We start from the raw sequence: 21974 nt of genomic DNA, 5'->3' as shown, positions 1-21974 counted from the left end.
CGACCCCTTGGGATAATCCTGAAGACGCTAGGATCCAGGACTCAATGGCCACACAGTCAGGTTCAGGGCCGCAGAATTCCGATGGAAAAACGGCCCTTGGGACAGTAAGTCTGGTCAGTCTGGTAGTGCCCACGGTTGGCCGACCGTGAGATGCCACAGATCCGGGTACCACGACCTCCTCGGCCAGTCTGGGGCGACGAGTATGACGCGGCCGCAATCGGATCTGATCTTGCGTAACACTCTGGGCAAGAGTGCCAGAGGTGGAAACACATAAGGGAGCCGGAACTGCGACCAATCTTGCACTAAGGCGTCTGCCGCCAGAGCTCTTTGATCGCGAGACCGCGCTATGAAGGTCGGGACCTTGTTGTTGTGCCGAGACGCCATTAGGTCGACGTCCGGCACCCCCCAGCGGCGGCAGATTTCCTGAAACACGTCCGGGTGAAGGGACCATTCCCCTGCGTCCATGCCCTGGCGACTGAGGAAGTCTGCTTCCCAGTTTTCTACGCCCGGGATGTGAACTGCTGATATGGTGGAAGCTCTTTCCTCTACCCACATCAGAATCCGCCCGACTTCCTGGAAGGCTTGCCGACTGCGTGTCCCTCCTTGGTGGTTGATGTATGCCACCGCTGTGGAGTTGTCCGACTGAATTCGGATCTGCTTTCCTTCCAGCCACTGCTGGAAGGCTAATAGGGCAAGATACACTGCCCTGATTTCCAGAACATTGATCTGAAGGGTGGACTCCTGCTGAGTCCACGTCCCTTGAGCCCTGTGGTGGAGAAAAACTGCTCCCCACCCTGACAGACTCGCGTCTGTCGTGACCACTGCCCAGGATGGGGGCAGGAATGATCTTCCCTGCGTTAATGAGGTGGGAAGGAGCCACCATAGCAGAGAATCCTTGGCCGTCTGAGAAAGGGAGACTTTCCTGTCTAGGGAAGTTGTCTTCCCGTCCCACTGGCGGAGAATGTCCCATTGAAGTGGACGCAGATGAAACTGCGCGAACGGGACTGCCTCCATTGCTGCCACCATCTTCCCTAGGAAGTGCATGAGGCGCCTTAAGGGGTGCGACTGACCCTGAAGGAGAGACTGCACCCCTGTCCGTAGAGACCGCTGCTTGTCCAGCGGAAGCTTCACTATCGCTGAGAGAGTATGAAACTCCATGCCAAGATACGTTAGTGATTGAGTCGGTGCCAGGTTTGACTTTGAAAAGTTGATGATCCACCCGAAAGTCTGGAGAGTCTCCAGCGCAACATTCAGGCTGTGTTGGCATGCCTCTTGAGAGGGTGCTTTGACAAGTAGATCGTCTAAGTAAGGGATCACCGAATGTCCCTGAGAATGCAAGACTGCTACCACTGCCGCCATGACCTTGGTGAAAACCCGTGGGGCTGTCGCCAGACCAAATGGCAGAGCTACGAACTGGAGATGGTCGTCTCCTATCACGAAACGTAGAAAACGTTGGTGCTCTGTAGCAATCGGCACGTGGAGATAAGCATCTTTGATGTCTATTGATGCAAGGAAATCTCCTTGAGACATTGAGGCAATGACAGAGCGGAGGGATTCCATCCGGAACCGCCTGGCGTTCACATGCTTGTTGAGCAGCTTTAGGTCCAGAACAGGACGGAACGAGCCGTCCTTTTTTGGAACCACGAAGAGATTGGAGTAAAAACCTTGCCCTTGTTCCTGCAGAGGAACAGGGATCACCACTCCTTCTGCTTTTAGTGAGCACACCGCCTGCAGAAGGGCATCTGCTCGGTCGGGATGTGGGGAGGTTCTGAAGAACCGAGGCGGAGGACGAGAACTGAATTCTATCCTGTACCCGTGAGACAAAATGTCTGCTACCCACCGGTCTTTGACCTGTGGCAGCCAAATGTCGCAAAAGCGGGAGAGCCTGCCACCGACCGAGGATGCGGAGGGCTGAGGCCGAAAGTCATGAGGCAGCCGCCTTGGAAGCGGTTCCTCCGGTTGCTTTCTTGGGGCGTGACTGAGCCCGCCAGGAATCTGAGCTCCTTTGCTCCTTCTGAGTCCCTTTGGACGAGGAGAATTGGGTCTTGCTGGAGCCTCGAAAGGACCGAAACCTCGACTGCCACTTCCTCTGTTGAGGTTTGCTTGATCTGGGCTGGGGTAAGGAGGAGTCCTTACCCTTGGATTGCTTAATGATTTCAGCCAATTGTTCACCAAACAGTCTATCTACAGATAGCGGCAAGCTGGTTAAACATTTTTTGGAAGCAGAATCCGCTTTCCATTCCTTTAACCACAAGGCTCTGCGCAAGACAACAGAGTTGGCAGACGCAATTGAGGTACGGCTTGTAGAGTCCAGGACAGCGTTGATAGCGTAAGTCGCAAACGCAGACATTTGCGAGGTTAGGGACGCTACTCGCGGCACTGCTGGACATATGATAGAGTCCACCTGTGCCAGGCCAGCTGAAATAGCTTGGAGTGCCCACACGGCCGCGAATGCTGGAGCAAACGACGCGCCGATAGCTTCATAGACAGACTTTAACCAAAGGTCCATCTGTCTGTCATTGGCATCTTTAAGTGAAGCCCCATCTTCCACTGCAACTATGGATCTAGCTGCAAGCCTGGAGATTGGGGGATCCACCTTTGGACACTGGGTCCAGCGTTTGACCACGTCAGGGGGAAAGGGATAACGTGTATCCTTAAGACGTTTGGAGAAACGCTTATCTGGGTAGGCATGGTGTTTCTGGACTGATTCTCTGAAGTCAGCGTGGTCCAGAAAAGTACTCAGTTTAGGCTTGGGATACCTGAAATGGAACTTCTCCTGCAGTGCAGCTGCCTCCTCTGCAGAAGGGGCAGGGGGAGAAATTTCCAATAGACTATTGATGGCCCCTATAAAGGTCATTTACCATGGCGTCACCATCAGGAGTATCCAGATTGAGAGCGGTTTCAGGATTAGACTCCTGATCCCCCTCCTCTGTCTCATCATGTAGAGACTCTTCTCGTTGAGACCCTGATCCGCGTGATGACGTGGAGGGTCTCTCCCAGCGAGCACGCTTAGGCTGCCTGGGACTGTCATCTGAATCAGAGCCGTCAGGCTGAGATGCCTGGGACCCCCTTGAAGCACGGATTAACTCCAACTGAGGGGGACCGGGGAACATTGCCGCAGCAGTGTCCATGGACTGAGTAACTGGCCTGGCCTGCAAGGTCTCTAGGATTTTTGTCATAGTGACAGACATCCTGTCAGCAAAAACAGCAAACTCTGTCCCCGTCACCGGGACAGGGTTCACCGGCGACTCTGCCTGGGCCACTACCACCATAGGCTCCGGCTGACGAAGTGGCACAGGGACCGAACATTGCACACAATGGGGGTCATTGTAACCTGCCGGTAGATCAGCCCCACAAGCGGCACAAGCAGCGTTCACAGCCTGTGTCTTGGCACCCTTGCGTTTTGCAGATGACATGTTGTCGTCTCCTCAGAGCAATAGGGGTATACAGCCAAGAAGCGACCTTACAGTGCAAAATATATATATATATATATATGGTACAGAGAAAAAAGTACACAAATATCACACTGTGGCACTAGTGGGGCCAGCACTTAAGTGCTGCTTACCGCCCGCTAAACGCGGGTGTGTGGTCGCCAGAAATCCCTTGTCTGGGTCTCCCAGAGCCTGTGTCCGTTCTCCAGCCAGACTGCATGTAGGAATGGCTGCCGGCGTCCTGTGGAGAGGGGCGGGCCCTGGGCGTGTGCAGACAAAGAGCAGGAAACCTGCGTCCCACTGTGCTCAGTGAGAGGGCTGGAGCATGTAAATAAGGCTCCAGCCCTCGGCGCTGAATAAACGTACAGCGTCTCTCCCTTGCCCTGATTGACAGGGTGGGGGCGGGAACGAAGCGGAGCTAGGCCGCAAAAGCCGGGGACTAGATTTATAAGCGCCGCCGTCGTAAAAGCACGGTCGGCGCTAAGTCCCCGGCGCACTACAAGTCGCAGCCGCGCCGCCGCTCCAGGAGCGGCCGGCGCGGCAGTCCCCAACACAAAGTCACTCAGACAAACTGTAGTGACTGTAACCCCAGCGCGCAGCGCTACTGTCCCCGGCGCACTAGCACACCCAGCAAGTCTGGAGTGTGCGCGGCCTGTACAAACGGGGACACAGAGTACCTTAATGTCGCAGGGCCTTGTCCCTGAACGGTACCCAGCTCCGTATCCAGCAGGTTCCATGGGTCTGTGGATGGAGCCCGGCCTCAGGGCTTGGGGGCCGGTAAGATCCCACTTCCTCAGAGCCCCTCAGGGGGATGGGGAAGGAAAACAGCATGTGGGCTCCAGCCTCCGTACCCGCAATGGGTACCTCAACCTTAACAAACACCGCCGACATAAAGTGGGGTGAGAAGGGAGCATGCTGGGGACCCTAGTATGGGCCCTCTTTTCTTCCATCCGACATAGTCAGCAGCTGCTGCTGACTAAACAGTGGAGCTATGCGTGGATGTCTGACCTCCTTCGCACAAAGCAGAAAACTGGTGAGCCAGTGATCCCACTGGGGGTGTATAGCCAGAAGGGGAGGGGCCTTACACTTTTTAGTGTAATGCTTTGTGTGGCCTCCGGAGGCAGTGCTATACACCCAATCGTCTGGGTCTCCCAATGGAGCGCCGAAGAAAAAAATGTTTATACTCACCTTTCCTCACTCCACGCATCGCTCCTCCCCATGTCTGTGCCGGCAACGGCGCCGCTGGAGTGTGGAGCCGGCCACGATCCCTGCAGCACCGCGATCTCCTCCTGTCTGTGCCGGTCGCACACGTGCGCACAGCGATGACGTCATCGCTGTAAGCACCGCTAGTCTCTACACAGCTGCGGCCGGCATAGACAGGAGGAGATCGCGGTGCTGCAGGGGAACGGTGAGTGTACTGATTCACTGCCCCCTGCGCTGCTGATGATGCACGGGGGACAGTGAATACAGCCGCACATGATCACTCCAGGCTGTAGTTGCCAGGGGTGATCATGCGGGTTGGCTGTTTAGCATGCGCGCATCCCCGCCCATCTGTCAGCGCCGTCTTCAGCGCTCAGAGATGGGCGGGAGGAAGGACGTGCATATGTAATGAGCGGGCCCACGTGGTCACGGCAGGCGCTGCTGCAGCGCGGACATAAGTGCGTCTTATAGTCCGAAAAATACGGTACTTAAGGTTTAAGATTTCAGTAGGGGACTTCTACAGTCCTCACTGAACAATAATTGGCACACATCTTCTATAGCAAAGTGTGCCTATCAACATGGCCCAAGTCCATATGGAAAGGAAAATCTTATAAAATCATAATCATGCCTGAAAACATTGTGTGAATGAAGGGTACATGTTTCTACTCACATGGCAGCATCTGGGGACTAATAAGCAACTCTGGTATTCCTTGTTCAATGGGGGCAGACATCGCTCCTTGTATAGGAAGTGCTGGATCTTGAGATGGCTCCATATTCCCTGCAGGTACTAGTTCTGACAGCGGATGGACTACAGGCTGGGATACCATGCCTTGTGGAGATAATTCCACACCAGGGTACCCTCCAGAGACCGTTGGTTTTACAACAGCATCTGTTGGAGGCATGTTATGCTGTAATAGGTTTGCGCAGGAGTCAAAATTGGGCTCTGACTTAGGCCAAATGTAAGGCGGCAACGGATCTTAAAGAAAAAAAAAAGTGGCAGCACCAAAGAACTATTTGCATTACATATGACAGGTGTCTTGCACATTCATATGGAGAATACACATTCATATACAAGCAAATCAGTTTATGACAGAATAGGTTCACATAACTTTTCTATCCATCCCGGAAAAGGGTCCACTTATGCTAATCAGACTGATTAAAGTCTTGTCAGAGTGGGATCACTTTTTCTGGAGGTGCAGAGGGTAAATAAGTTTTTCCACCATCTCCATTAAGTCAATCAGTGAAAATTAGACCGTACCCAGATGTAAAGTACGATCTATAAGCTTTAATGAGAAAGAGTCATCCGATTCTCAGAGGAAAATTGTATATGTTGAGGGGTTTTATTCACATGCCGAACGGCTAGCACTTGGAATGAAAATACAGTTGTGTGCATCAGAGATCATCGTGATACAATCACTCTCTAAGTATGCGCCATGCTTGTATTGTTTTACTAATCTCCCATTATCACTGCACTTACCACTGATGTCCAGCATTGGGAAGATGTGGTCAATCTGAAAGATGAGAAATGATACATGTGAGTAAAGTATACAGCTACAATAATACATAGTGAAAATGAGGGCAGAATAGGTTGCACAGCTTGGAGTAACACATTAGCGCTCTGAAGTCCTTTCTTCATGGCCAAACCTGAAACAAATACCATTCACAAATTGATTCTACTAATGCACAAACATTTAACCCCTTAATGACATAATATGCCTTTTTACTGAGCTGAAATCGTACTGCATAGATCATGATTGGTGTTAACGCTGAGCGTGACCATTTAACCCCAAGATGCTGCTATCAATACTGACAACGGCATCTAGATAGTTAAGGCTGCTTTCACACTAAGTCTTTTTAACATGCGTCCTGAACGTTTTTTTGCTGCAAAAGCGGATCCTGCTTTTACAGCAAAAAATGCATGCAAACGCATGTGTTACTTTGCAGGATCCTGTCACTGGATGTTTAGGGGCGGGCATTGGAGTCATGTGATCGGGAGTGATGGGAACTAAACGTGCCAGACTGGGAGCCGGCATCTGACAGCTGCGAGGCTCGTAACCAAGGTAAACATCGGGTATACTTGCTTGGATACCCGATATTTACTTTGGTTACAAGCGTCTGCAGCTGCTAGGAGCCGGGCTCCCTGCACACGTTACCAACGTAAACATCGGGTAACTAAGATAAGTGGTTACCCGATATTTACCTTGGTTACGAGTGTCCGCAGCTCTCAGGTGGGAGAAAGAGACAGGAGAGGGAGGGGGAGAGACAGAGGGAGGAGAGAGAGAGAGACTGATCATGGAGGCTGGCTTCTGGGCATGCTCAGTAGAGCAAGCAGGATCCTGCCTATCAGCACGCCAGCGTTCACATGCGTTTGTGTGCTGTTAGTCAGGATCCAGCAATTTGCAGAAGTTGGACGCAGCTCAAAAACGCTACAAGTAGCGTTTTTGAAAGATGTTAAAAAACTGCAACTCGCTGGATCCTCACTATAACGCACACAAATGCAGGTGAACGCATGTTAACGCGAGTCCATTGCAAATGCATTGAAATGAAAACGCATTTGCACTGGATCCGTTTCTGCGTTAAAAAAACCGTTCAGGACGCATGTTAAAAAGACGTAGTGTGAAAGCAGCCTAACAGAGGGAGGCGGCTCCCACTATAACCCCCATTAGCACCCCTCCATTGCAGCAGTTTAGCCCCAATGATTGCCAAGTCAACCTGAGGTCATGTAATGGCCTCGATGTGTGCCACCTAAGCCAAAATTTCCATTTTGTGTCAATTCCTATGAAGCACCTGAGGGGCTACATTTCCTAACCGCAATTTTGAATGCTTTTGACATGCCCGCTCTGGGGCCTGGGGTTACTCATTACCGGGCCGCGATTCTGTTTCTGGGATGCTGCAGTGGCAAGGCCCAGTTCCATGACCCCATCTGTGTTTAATAAAGATGGTGGTGGGGATAATAGTTTGTAACGCCACCTGTGGTACTCGGCCAGAGATAGCCAATGCTGCGGAATGGGACCTCTAGGGCAGATGGTGACGCAGCTTGGTTGGTATAATTCTCCACAGGTAGAGCTGGGCCCCAGGGTGGATGGGTGTGGTAGTCTGTATTGGCGGGGGAGCAGGGACAGAGGCGCAGGAGAAGAATGGAACGACACAGGGATGCAGTTTACTCACTTTAGTAGGTTCCAAGGTAACTCGACTAGTCAGTGACCGCCTTTGGAGTACTGGGTTCCACTGTGATGGGCTCCAGTCGATCCTGGGTAGTTCAGAGGTCAAGACCGGTGCACCCTTCTTATATTCCTTCCCTGGTCGTCTTCCTGCGCTGACCTCTCGCCCGCCTGTCTGGTGCCTACGCACACAGTGCCCTGAGCCAGTGTCCGTGGATCCGGTCAGGTGGCTTGAAGCTCTATCCCTCAGCCCTATGTGGTCACCTTCCAGCGGATGTGTGTGCAGAGTTGGCTTCGGTACTAGCTGTATCCTTAGCCTCCGGTTTTACTAGATGAGATCGTTGGTTCTTCTCCTCTAGTCTAGGGACCGGATCCCCGTATGAGGCCAAGTCCCTCCACTCTAATATGTACTATGTGGAATGAGGCCAATGGAGTATGTCACACTTATCGTGGGCTCTAGGACCCCTTCTCACTTGTGCCTGGGCCAAGCAGCACCAGCTCCAGACCACAGGTCCTCGCTCCTCTACTGCTCCTTCCGACTGTAACTTCCTACCATCTGCTCCCACTGACTAGACTTTACCCCCCAGCCTGGCCTCGGACTGTCACTAGGCCCTTACTATAGTCCGATGAGGTGTTTCTGAGTGAGTGTCTGTTTTGTGTGCATACCGGTGGATGACCTCTTCCTTACCCAGGATAGGGTACCACACCTCTGGCTGAGATGCAGTACCTCTGTGGCAACTGTAGCCTCAGGAGCGCCACACTTTGAGGGAGCTGTCCTGTAAATTTTATCAATTTTGGGTGACCTTCAAGGACACAAAAAAAAAAAAAAAAACCACTAAAAACAAACACCCTGAAATTCAGTTTAGCTTCTTTGAAAGAAAGACTGCTCTAAACTTTTAACCCTTGCACCACCCTAGCAAAATAAGGGCACTTCTGAAAAATGATGCTGACAAACTAAACAGGAGAAATATTATTGATTAACCTTTCTGCATAGTGTCATCCTATCTAGTTTAAGGGGATAATCTATAGTTTGAAAATAGTAACTGTAAAATGTTTTACAAAAATATATATAAAAAACACAAAACAATACAACAAGTATTAGGATATGTTGAAACCTTCCAGAGTTATTACCAGAAAATTAGAAATGGAGCTGGTCACTAGTGGGTTAACAATAGCATAATAGTAACAAAAAGTGGAAAGTGATCCGCACACCGAGCCTCTATGTCAGGGGTGGGGAACCTCCGGCCCGCGGGCCGTATGCAGCCCGTGGCAACTTTTTATGCGGCCCCCGGGCACATTCCCGGGGACCGCTGTGCTCTGGCGGCAGCCGCGCTTTTCCCTGCTGCTGGCCCTTTAAATCCCACTGCCTGATGACCTGAGGGTAGATGCTAGAATGTATGGGCTCTATCCAGATCCTGACTTCCAGGACCTGACTGCAGCCCATACATTCTAGGTTTAACCCCGGCCTGTGCTAGTGTGCTCTGGTGGGCGGGGTAAGCAGCACGCTGCGATAAAGTCACAGAATAGCTGCAGCAGATTACCGGCCTCCCGGACCTGTGCTGTGCGTGTGACTCCTCCCCCACCCCCACCCCAGTACTGTGAGTATTCAACCCATCGCTGCCCCCCCTCCGCTCAGTGCTGTGTACCCCCTTGTGCAGTGTGCTGCCACCCAGTGCTCTGTCCGTGCTGCCACCTAGTGTTGTACTTGTCCCCAGTCATGTCTGTGCCACCGCCAGGACTGTCCATGCCCCTCCTGCGACGTATACGCCCCAGCCCCTCCTGCGACGTATACGCCCCAGCCCCTCCTGCGACGTATACGCCCCAGCCCCTCCTGCGACGTATACGCCCCAGCCCCTCCTGCGACGTATACGCCCCAGCCCCTCCTGCGACGTATACGCCCCAGCCCCTCCTGCGACGTATACGCCCCAGCCTCCTCCCGTAATTTATGCGCCCCAGCGTCTCCTGTGATGTATATACCCCAGCATCTCCATACCGAGACAAACCTAGAAAAGCAGCTGTGAGAACCAAGATGATCAATATCACTGAACATCACAGCCGCACCAAAGAGAAGCAGCTCCTGCCACCACAGTAGGGGTGAGTTAATTAATCGTTTGACCAAATATAACAGGGTAGTTTTCAAGTTGATAATTTTGTGCGGCCCCCAAAGGTTAGTAGGAAATTCCAAATGGCCCCCTGCAGTAAAAAGGTTCCCCACCCCTGCTCTATGTGACCATCAGTTTCAGATCCTTTAGGGAGCTGCTCGCTGTGTCCCTAACCTATTTGGTGGTGTAGACCATTCATTCTTCATCACTTGCTCTGCTGTTGCGGATCAGGCTCAGGTTTCCTTCCGATTCTCTGCTATAGCAGCAGTGTTTCATGTAGACAAACGCTGACTATTCCCTGTATTAGGGATAGTGGCAACAGCTTATGCGAGGTAGCAGGAACCATGATTCGTGAGAGGGGACCAGACTACATTTTCTCTCCCTAGCGGAGCCATTTTTCACTATTCATTTTTAATTTCTTTCTACCAAGAGCCATATCTTTTTTTTATTAAATTATTTAATATTTTGCATATGGGACTTACAGATTCAGAGATGCCATAAAGGTTTATTTTTGGTTTGTGAAAAGGGGTATTGTATGTTTTTTTTATCTCCTACATATTGAAAAAAATAAAAAAAACTACAAATTTTTTTTCATTCCTTCTTGGGTAAATGAACTTGCAATCCTTTGATCACCTGTACAATATGCTGCAATAGTGTACCATTTCGGCAAGGCGGGGTAGGAGGCTCAGTGGCTTATTAGTCCATAGTCACTATGTACCCAAAACTGGTCTACTATTTTATACGGGTCGCTCCAAATGGGGTTGTTTCCCTTGCGGCTCCTGCCTAGCCTGCCGGAATATTATTCGTACCACAACTTTTTGATCAGCAAATTCTGATATAATGTTGCATTTCAAAAATCCTATTACATGTAGCACAGGTGGAGTCATTTACCATGCGACCTGCAGCTGTGGTCTCATTTATGTTGGACTGACCTCTCGCGAATTGCAGAGGACACAAGAACACGTCCGTGATATTATGGCGGCAGCAGAGGTCGAGTCTATCGAGACTCTTAAGACTCTCCCACGTCACTTTAAACTCCAACATGACTGTGACCCTTCCAGCCTAGTGGTCTGTGGTATCGATAGGGTCCACCTATGACCTCAAAAAGGCACTGGCACAACGTGAGTGGATTTTCCGTCTGGGCACTATGTCCCCGGGTGGACCCCATGAAAGACTCTCTTATGCCTCATTTCTTAATTAGACTTCCAACTGACCATTCTGCATTTGATTTTAATGTTTATTCTCCCTCTTCTCCTATGGATGCCTCATTGCCATGTGTATAAATGCTTCTGCATACTTGTACAGATTTCTTCCACCCATATACAGATTGTCTTTTTTGAGTCATTTTCTATGACTCACGCTGCTGTAATTGCAATACCAGCCTTTGTTTTTTAACTTAGTTTTTAGCAGTTGTCCTTATTTTTCTTCATTTTTATAGTTCAATCTCTCTACCTTTCCTACCTGGATATAGGTATCGTCAGAGGGATCTTTCTTCTGTCAGGATGAGCACGGATATGGATATGGCAATATTTTGAATAAACCTCGAATGCTGCGAGCATCTTACGTCATTTACATTATAATGATTTTGTCTGTAACATGTTTGTAATGCACCTATTGTTATATATTGCCCCTCTGTAGTCTTATCTTACATACTGTGGCCCTATATCTGTGCCCCTGATCTTTTTCTTTGTTTGCCCTCTTTTGTGCCAGTAACCAATATGGCCGCGGCTGAGCAACGCTGTCATGGGAATCTGGTGAATGTGCACTGTGGAGCGGCTTCTGTATGATGCCTCCTGGGTAACGTGACGTCATCGGGAGGTTTACTCTCATACTCGGAAGGCATTGTGAGTGCTGCTATCTCAGTGAGAGCAGGCACAGCTAATCCGGTTCACCTACATTGACGCTACATATATCCAACTTCTACTGCTGGCTCACATGGTCTTCTGAAGCAGCCCTGCGAAACACGTGTCAGGACCTGTCCCATGCTCCAGTATGGTGTTCCCTGGTATTTGACAGTAGGTATGGTCTCTAGGTGCTTATTCACTATTAGTGTATGTGCGCAAGTTGCGTCGTGTCCTTGCAGAAATTTCTGCAGCGATTTGACAGTACAAATGTGCGCGTCAAATCGCTGCAGAAACACTGCGTAATGCATGCAGTGAAATAGCAGATTTCATGCGCTCTGGATGCAGCCCCCACCATAGACAGAGCGGGAGTTGCATCCAAAGCGCACGGAATAAGTGACATGTTGCTTTTTAGAACGCAGCGTTTTGGCAGCATGCAAATCGCTGCATTCTAAAATGCAACGTGCGCATGGATTATGCACATTCATAGATTGTGCTAGGGACGCATGACGCATGCAGTTACGCTGCAGTGCAATACGCAGCACGCAAACACGCAACGTGGGCACATAGCCTTAATGTTTTTCTATACATGCTTTTTGTATCTGATATTCACTTACAAAGAGTGGCCTTGAAGTGACCTCGTCTGTCTACTATTGTTAATATATGAGGGTTTGACGGTGATCCTTACTATTTTGTATTTATAACCCTATATGTTATACTAGATACCATTGTCAATATATAAGGCTCTCCTATTTATAAGGACTATGTTCCTTACTACTTTGTATATGTGACCCTTTATGCTGTATATGTGGGTATACCTCTCCTGTATGGGATTCTGTTTCCCCCTAACCTCCTTTTCTGTTTTTTGTAGATTTTTTCAGTTTTATGGATTTTTAATCCACTAGCCATCTTTATCTGGCTGTATTTATGTGCACTTTATAATAAAAGCAGCTTAAAGGGGACCTGTCAGCAGAAATTTCGTCCAAAACCTAAAAAAGATTCCCCTAAAAACCTAAAAGGTTTGCGCGCTCACGAGATTATGGGCGGGTACTTGCTGATAACAATCACAGCCCCGCCCATAATCACTTGCCTGCGCACACGTCACCAGCGGTCACACTGCTCAGTCCCGTGAGACTGGCACTGGGCATGCGCGGGGATGGCTGGAGCAGTGGGCGGTGCATCAGCTATGGAAAGGAGCGATGGGGGGGCGGCATACAGGACCAGGGGGCAGAATAACGGACGTTAGAGAGCCCGCCCCCGTGTCACATTTACAGTATCTGAATACAAAAAAGGTACCACTTTATAAAGTCTTTATTTTGGTCTCACATGGGGCACAATAATAACAGGGACCTTTCTAGAATGCAGCCCAGGAGCTGCAGAGGGGGAATCTTTTAGGTTTTGGGCGAAATTTCTGCTGACAGGTTCCCTTTTAGGCTATGTGTCCACGTTGCTTTTTACCTGCTTTTTTGCTGCTTTTTCAACTGCAGCGTTTAATGCCAAAATGGATGTGTTCTGCTTTTCAAGCAAAGTCTATGGGAATTTGGGTTTCTTGTGCGCACTATGCAGTTCAAACTGCAGCCTTTTTCAGGCAGAAATTTGGGCAAAAACTCTGCTTTGCAGTTCAAAACGCAAATGGCAAAAACAATTGACATGTCAATTGTTTTTGCCATTTGGGTTTTGCACTGCAAAGCTGAGTTTTTGTCCAAAGTTCTGCCACAAAAAGGCTGCAGTTTGAACTGCATAGTGCGGACAAGAAACCCAAATTCCCATAGACTTTGCTTGAAAAGCAGAACACATCCATTTTGGCATTAAACGCTGCAGTTGAAAAAGCAGCAAAAAAGCAGGTAAAAAGCAACGTGAACACATAGCCTAAAAGACTACATGACATGCTATGTGTTATTACTTTCTTCATTTATGCCATCAGGCTCCCCATTTCTTCACTTTTTATAAATATTGTACCATTGAAGTATAGGTCGATATTAATAATCTCCTCTGAAGCCAGAAGGTGGGGGCGTTGGTTGCCCGACTGGACACCCACACAGTAGAAAGATGTTTAAATCGAGGTTGACCGTGGCATATAAGTGGGTAAATAGTGTTTACCGGCTGTGTAATACTACTGGCACCAGATCATATATAATAACTCTTACCTCTTCCTCTTCCTCACATTCATTACTATCCACAAAGGGTTCTGCAAAAACAATAGTATGTGAGTAGTTCCAGAGCAGTACATAGTATGACCAGTGAAATTGGAAAGCAGTTGGAATAAGTAATACAATTTAGAAGGAAGACTGGCACCTTCGTTTTGTCCTGGGAGATCACAGAGCTGGTAGATCTTGAATGGTTGCATGGGAGTTTCTTTGGTGCCATCGTACAGAAGCTTGAACTCTCTGCTTTTGTTCAGAGCACAGCGAAGGTTTGCTTTCCATTTTGCAGGGTCAGGCTCATCTTTTCCCTCTTGATATTTCCCAGTTTCCATGGCCCAAGCCTTAAAATAGGACAAACAGATGGGAACATAAGTCTAGAAGTCTGCATGGAAAAGCTTCTGTATTCCCTTACTGAAGAGCTCTAGGTATAAATGTCCAATGTACAAAAGAAAGGAAAAAAAAAAAAGTGGCATTCGCCATCCCATGAATTAGATATATTGTTGCATAAAACTCAACAAAAAGAGAGGGAAGGAGACAAAAAGGACGGCCATTTTGCTTGAGGTGGGTCGTTCTTTTTGTCTCCTGCACTCTCCTTTGTTGCATTTTATACCACAAATCTAATTCATAGGATGGGGAGTGCCACTATTTTTTATTTTGTATGTTGGAATTAAGATTTTACTTCACCGTTAGGCTGCTTTCACATCAGCGTTTTTTTGTGTGTAGGTAAAATACCGCAAAGTGCATTTGACCGGATCCTGTGCATTCAAAGTGCACTGCATGCAACCTCAAGTCACCAGACGATATATTACAGGATCCTTCTACTTTTACTTTTTATGGCTGCTGCGATGGATGCAGCGGGACACAGAATTTAATCGGCTGGCACTAGAGTCAGCTGAACTCCTGACCTCACAGCCACCACACGCTGTGATGGATGCAGGTTAAAAGCAGTCACTGCCTGCTGCCGATCACGTGTGACCGTGTGCGGGCTGTGTTTTCAGGAGTTCAGCTGAGTTCAGATGAGCTGACTCCAGTGTCAGCTGATTACTTGTTCTGTGTCCCCCTGCATCCATCGCAGCGTGTGCGGGCTGTGGGATTCAGCTAAGTTCGTCCGGCACTGGAGTCAGCTGATCTGAACTCAGCTGAACTCCTGACCTCATAGCCAGCAGAACAAGTAATCAGATCAGCTGACTCCAGTGTCGGCCGATCACTTATTCTGTGTCCCGCTGCATCCATCGCAGAGTGTGCGGGCTGGAGTTCAGATCAGTGGACTCCAGTGCCGGCTGAACTCAGCTGACCTCACAGCCAGCACACACTGCGATGGATGCAGGGGTACACAGAACAAGTAATCGGCTGACACTGGAGTCAGCTAATCTGATTACTTCTTCTGCTGGATGTGTGCTCAGAAGTAGGGATGAGTGAGCAGTAAAATGCTCGGGTGCTCAATGGGTTAAGCCCATGGTTTTTTTTTTTTTGTTTTTTTAAATTTATTAAAAAAACAAAAACAAAAAACAAAACAGAATTCTAGGGTTAGGGGGTAAAAAACAAAACAAAACAAAAAAAAACCAAAAACAAAAACGCGTGGGCTCCCGCTGCATTTTGTATTGCTAAAGGTAACCCAAGTAGCTACCCACTGCTAACCCCCACTGCCTGGTGTTACCTTCACTGGCAATGGAAAATCCAGGGAAGCCCTTTTTAGTTTTTTGCCCAAAAAACAAAAAAACAAAAAAAAAAAACCCAACACGACATCTGCTTTGCCATATTTTTGTATGCTAGCGAGGTACAGAAGGCAGGTACGGGCTGCCCCAACCCCCAGCTGCCTATTTGTACCCAGCTGGGAACCAACAATTTAGGGAAGCCCTTTATTTTATTTCATGAAATAAAAAAAAAACCCCGACGTGGGCTTTGCTTAATTTTTTTGTCCAGCCAGGTACCACTAGGCAGCTGGGGATTGGAATCTGCAGTGCAGGGTGGCCCAAGCTCCCCCACCCCCCCCACCCCGCGCTGCCAATTGCAGTCCGCAGCCGCCCCAGAAAATAGCGCTTTCATAGAAGCACCAACTTCTGGCGCTGTAGCCAACTCCTCCAGCAGGGTAAAATGGGGTTAATACCAGCTTAGTTTTACCAGCTGGTATAAAGTCCGAGATTCTTAATGGCAGGCCAAGTTTGACCCGGCCATTAAGAATCTCCAATAAAGTGTTAACACCCCCCCACCCCCCAAAAAATAAAAAAACATCACACAGAGAAAAAATACTTTATTAGATATAAATACACAGACCTACTTAGGGACTCCATCTTTATTACTCCCTCTCACCCCTCCACGATCCTGGTCTTCTTTCTTCTGTCTTCTTCAACTGATGCAGCTCTACTATATATCAGAAAGCATGGGTGAGGAATAACTACTTTCTGGGCATCCTCAGTAAAGACAACAGGATCCTGCCTATCAGAATGCGGTGACTTCTGGTAGAGCAGGATCCGGCGCTCATTTGCATTGCTGGTACCGCCGAAATATCACGGCTCCAGTGAGATGTGGTATTTTGTCCGGAGGTCAAAAATGCTACAAGTAGCATTTTTGAAAAAAGATAAAATACCGCAAAACACCGGATCCAGTGTGTGCCACACACAACCGATTACATTGCAAATGCATTGAAATGACATTTGTACAGGATCCGGTTTTGAGACAAAAAAATCCATTCTGGTCACAGTTAAATGATGATGTGAAAGCAGCCTTATCCTTTTGGTCTGAGTGTGGATATATGTCAATCACGGGTCTTAAGGTGGGTCAAAATTTTTTTCCCTTTAATCTATTCTACGTTATAAGGTTATTGGCTCAGTTTTCATCAATAGTCACGTGTTCCTATTCCTATGTCCCATGAGAAAAACATTCTGCTTCATTTTTCACTGTCAAGAAATATTGTATAACAGTATATAGTATATTGGGTGACGTCACGTCAAGTTCCTGACACCGCGGCCGGCTGCAGTGTCCCTGAGTGATGGGCTTTGGGCGGTGTTTAACGCTCGTCACAGCCCATCAGCTCCCTTCTCCCTCACAGCAAAACTCTGCAAGCAGGAGACACCCTGAGCTGTGACATACAATGAAACACCGCCCACAGCTCAGTGAGTCAGGAAGACTGGGGCTGGCCGCAGGGATGTGACGTGTCCGGAACTTTGTGTGACGTCACCGGATCCCTGAGGTCACGGAGCCCAGGGGTCACGGAGCAGGGAACACCAGTCTGCAATAGCGCCTCTCACAGGCACTATTGCCAACATAAGGTATTTGAGAGAAACATGGTTTCTCAATATAATATCGATCTAAACAAAAAATATGGGTGAACCACCCCTTTAATACAATATACTAGCACATGTAAAAGATGGCTCCTACATCCTGGAAAACACCCAAGATGATGAGTACAAGGAAAAATTCTCAACATATGGGCTGACCAATCGAGCAGAGACTATGCAAATTGCTATATGTCCTGAGTCCAGCCTGCGATACTTGATTGGACAATATTTTGTCGACACCCTTTACTCCTCTAGAACTATAAGGCTATGTGCGCACTGGAAACTGGAATTTTCTCAAGAAAATTCCGAAGGCATTGAAAGATTACCGCACCCGCGGTAAAAAAAGGGCAGCAAACCGCACCCGAAAACCGCATGCGGTTTGCCGCGGTTTTACCATGTGCGAGTTGGTACATGTGCTTTATTGCATTCAATGCAATAAAGCACATTGAAGAAAAAAAAACCAAAAAAACAACATTTCCTTCTGAGATCGATAGATAAATAGACAGATAGATAGGAGGAGGACAGATTGCTGCATTTCTCACGGTCGGCAGTGTGTTCATATTACCGGCCGTGGGAAATGCCCTGTGGTTACCTCTGCTGTCTCGCTGCGAGGCTGCATTCAGCGCTGTGTGTCAGTCGCGGCTGGATGCCAGCATCGCAGGAAGTGGATTACGTCGGAGCTTTGTTTCGGGAGGTGTTAATAAAAGGGTGAACGAGGCTTAATTGTGTTTTATTTAAAATAAAGGATTTCTCTGCGTGTGTTTTTTCACTTTACTTACGGGTTGATCATGTCAGCTGTCACAGATGCTGCCATGATCAAGCCTGGACTTAGTGGCGGGAGGTGGGAGGGAGGCGGGAGACATTAACCCTGCCCCTCGCCCTTCCCAGCCTGAGAATACCGGACCGCCGCTGTGCGCTTACCTCGGCTGGACGGTAAATATACAGCGGAGCCCACGTGTTTTTTTTTTTCTATATTTCCGTTTGCTTTCTATGTTTGTTCTATATGTCTATGTCTGTGTTCTATGTCTGATGTCTGTGTGATGTGTGTGTGTTTATGCTCTGCTCCGCTTCCTCTTCCTGTCATAATGACATCACTTCCCTGCAAAACCGCAGGCAAGCGATGTACATTACCGCAAGTAAACCGCAGGGAATAACACAGGAAAACGCAGTGAACCGCACAGAATTTGCTGCCTGCGTTATTCCCTGCGGGATTTCACGATTACATTGGAAACAATGGAGTGAAATCCCGCAGCGATGTGTGGAAAAGAAGTGACATGCACTTGTTTTTGCTGCGGGAATCCCGCAGCAAAAACATGCAGCTGTCAAATTCCGCCTAGTGCACACAGGATTTTTTTTTCCCATAGGTTTTGCTGGTGAATCACTGCAGAGATGTTATGAACATTTTCTGCAGCGAAACATGCAGCAAATCCGCAGGAAATCCGCGGCAAAAAACGGTAAGTGCGCACAGGGCCTTAAGGTTTTGTGAAAAATAAACGGGCAGAATTCCTTTGGCGTCTGTCATGGAAGAAATCTTATAACCGATCTAAAAATCGGTTATCCTTTCTCATATGCACACATGATATTATAATCTGAACACGGCAGTCAGATCTTATGAGATCCTTTGTAGTCTCACTTCAACACCTCTATAACAAAAAAAAAAATATATATATCTTTATACCCCATGAAGGAGGACAAGGAGCACAAAAACTTCATTTTGTAAAGAATGTATATTTCTACACAAAGTCATTGACATGTACAGATATATTTGGTGTTTGCTCATTTTCCACGGCCTCACTCACCTTAAATATAGTGTTTTCATCATCCTGTGCTGGTATGTGACGAGTAGCGTGGCGCCAAGGGATCCTAAACAGCTTGTGGTTCTTCTCTTCCCAATGTAAACCTGGGTATTTTCCACTATCCACTTGTGCCACCAACCATGGCTTAAGACGAATTCTTCGAGGGTGCGGGTTCATGTCCATGTGCCACAATGGGTTGTTATAGTATCAGGATAGAAATGGTATAGGAAAGCCACATCATATTGTGTCCTGAAAGCAGCAGAATACAAACTGAGCATCCAGTCTGTCACACCAATCCTTTCTAGAAAAAGGTCCAACGGTCCATACACTTCAATAGTCAGTTCAGTCACTCATTCCCCTACTCCCCTATACATATACACTCTTGGCTTGTCTAGGTCATCTATGACAGACAAGGGGGCTGTTTTAGCTACTTAGTTAATTAGTGCCCTTCACACACTGCTCTGATCTGGGGACGAAACAAGAAGTGTTGTCTGGATGTGAAGCAGCCAGGTCATTTTTCAATGAGAAAAAAAATAAAATAATAATAATAATAATATTTTTTTATTATTATTAATTATTATTATTTTTTATTATTTTTATTATTATTATTATTATTATTATTATTATTATTATTAATAATATATGAACTGGGCAGCCTGCACTACTGGTCTGTTTTATGGACCAGACTAAGGCCCTGTGCACACGTTTTTACCTGCGTTTTTTTTCCAGCAGAAGTTTGAGAAAATGGTTGTAACCTTTCTGCAGACATTCCCCAGCAAAACCTATGCAAAATAAAAAAAAAAAAAGCTGTGCGCACACTGCATGTTTTTTTTCAAGAAAATTCTTTCTGCAGAATTTCTTGAGAAAAAGAATGAACATGTCACTTTTCTGCAGGTAGCTGCGTTTTTTGCCATAGATAATGGTAAAAAAACCGCAGGGACCAACCTGCGGAAAAAACGCATCAAAAACGCATATGTTTTTTGGTTTGTTATTGGTGCTTTTTTTAATGCAAGTGCGCTAATCTTTCAGACTCAAGAAATTTCTTGAGAAAAATCTTTTTTCTAGTGCGCACAGGGTCTTATGCAGGCAACTCGTGCACCCATCTGTTATCCAGACGAACACATGAAGACGGAACCGTTCAGGTTGTGGATGTGACTGCCATTTTTTTTATCCTATATGGGTGTCTGTACTCAGCCTTTACAATCTTTAACAGAGAAACCGTTTCAGTGAAGCATAGTTTACCGTCCTCAGGGGAAAAGCTACTTTCATAAGGCATTAGCGAAAGAAAACTTATGAGGATCAGTTTCATCATGATCTCTCTGGGGATTCGTATTGGGCCGTCCAACAGGAATCAAACACAAAAATTGTACTGTTCGTATTACTCTATTGTAAGCTTCAAAAACCTGAGAGGAGCATAGAATATTTTCTTCTGGTTGCTAGATTCGAGAACATGTGTGACTTCTGTGTCTCCAGAATGTAGTATTGCAGTATTCCAGTATAAACAGGACATGTAAAGAGTCTGTCCACGTCTTAACCCTTCTAGAATAGTGGGCCTTGGGTGGGACCACCACCAGTAGTGATATGCTGCACTGGTCATGCAAGGCCCCCACCATACGTTGGTGCCAGGTGCCTGGAGGAGGAGATACTGCAGAGAATGGGGGGGTGGGGGGGGAAGGTGTTTGGCCAATGGTCCTGAAGATTAATATCAACTTCATTTTCCACCACCCTTGGGCCATTCTAACAGAGTTGTTAAGAAGTGGAGAGACTCTTTAGTACTGATTTGTAATGGATAAATCATAATGAACAATTACCCACAAGCACCATTGGGGGGGGGGGGTGTTTCCACCAATTACAATTATCATCCAGCCAAACGACAGGAAATATGAGTGATCACCCGAGAACCTGTAAAATGGTTATTTAGTTCCTCCATTTATCACCATTCGTATATATTTGCAATAAAAACTACACCAAAATTCGCGACTCCCCATTTTTAGGAAGGCTCATAGGGATTTCCATATAGAATGTAAAGTGTCCCACTATGAGACCCCTCTAAAACAAAGAGTTCAGTTATCAATGATTGGAGGTGAGCTGCCAACCTCAGTTTTCCACTTGAGATTTCAGTGCCAAATGCAGGTCGCAACCTCCAGTTCAGTGGGTCATATACTGGGCACTGCATGTACAGTGTTATTCTGAGATATATAGTGATGCCAACACCACACCCATCATGAGTCAGACATCACGAGTTAGGCATCCTGTTAGTTTTGGTGTCTGCGGAAATTCAGCCACATATTCCTTTATAAAGCTTAATCAGTAATACTAATTAGTGATGAGCGAGCACTGCCATGCTTAGTACTCTTAACAAGCGATTGGATGCTCACACAGGCTCCACGCAAGTATAATTGAAGTCTGTGGAGAACTTGAGTATTTTTCCAGGAAATCTTCCGAAAAAATGCTAGAGTCCCCATCAACTTCCATTATCCTCCGTACACGAGTCGCAGCCATCCGAGCACCAACTGCTCATTACGAGTACAGAGCATGGTAGTGCTCACTTATCACTAATACTAATGCATGCTTTATAGGTGGACTGACAACTTCGCTCCTCTTCTAACAAAGACCTGCTAAAGGTAGCTAGAAGCCTACAGATCCTGCAGTCATGAGACAACATGAACACACTATACAGTAAAGGTACCTTCACACTAAGCGACGCTCCAGCGATCCCACCAGCAACCTGACCTGGCAGGGATCGCTGGAGCGTCGCTACACGGGTTGCTGGTGAGCTGTCACACAGGCAGATCTCACCAGCAACCGGTGACCAGCCCCCAGCGAGGCGTGGAAGCATGCTGCGCTTGGTAACTAAGGTAAATATCTGGTAACCAACCCGATATTTACCTTGGTTACCAGCGCACACCGCTTAGCGCTGGCTCCCTGCACTCCTAGCCTGAGTACACATCGGGTTAATTACCGTGCAGGGAGCCGGCACTGACAGCATGAGAGCGGCGGACGCAGGTAACGAAGGTAAAT

General features: G+C 47.6%; 1 protein-coding gene across 2 annotated transcripts in view; it reads right to left on the bottom strand.

The window, feature by feature from the left end:
- Window positions 1-21974, bottom strand: part of IRF5 (interferon regulatory factor 5) — a 67198-nt gene that overhangs the window by 19695 nt on the left and 25529 nt on the right. The window contains exons 2-6 of one of the 2 annotated variants that reach the window (XM_075345389.1): window positions 18957-19202; window positions 14031-14220; window positions 13883-13923; window positions 6109-6142; window positions 5302-5607 (exon numbers count right to left, since the gene is read on the bottom strand). In XM_075345389.1, coding sequence (XP_075201504.1) covers window positions 5302-5607; window positions 6109-6142; window positions 13883-13923; window positions 14031-14220; window positions 18957-19136 — 751 coding nt within the window. In that variant the 5' untranslated portion in view covers window positions 19137-19202. The remainder of the gene's footprint in view (window positions 1-5301; window positions 5608-6108; window positions 6143-13882; window positions 13924-14030; window positions 14221-18956; window positions 19203-21974) is intronic. The other variant, XM_075345390.1, reaches the window with a different exon arrangement.

Source organism: Anomaloglossus baeobatrachus, chromosome 4, assembly GCF_048569485.1.
Source record: "Anomaloglossus baeobatrachus isolate aAnoBae1 chromosome 4, aAnoBae1.hap1, whole genome shotgun sequence".
Classification (NCBI taxonomy): Eukaryota; Metazoa; Chordata; class Amphibia; order Anura; family Aromobatidae; genus Anomaloglossus; species Anomaloglossus baeobatrachus.
This window is presented reverse-complemented; position numbering and strand designations above follow the sequence as displayed.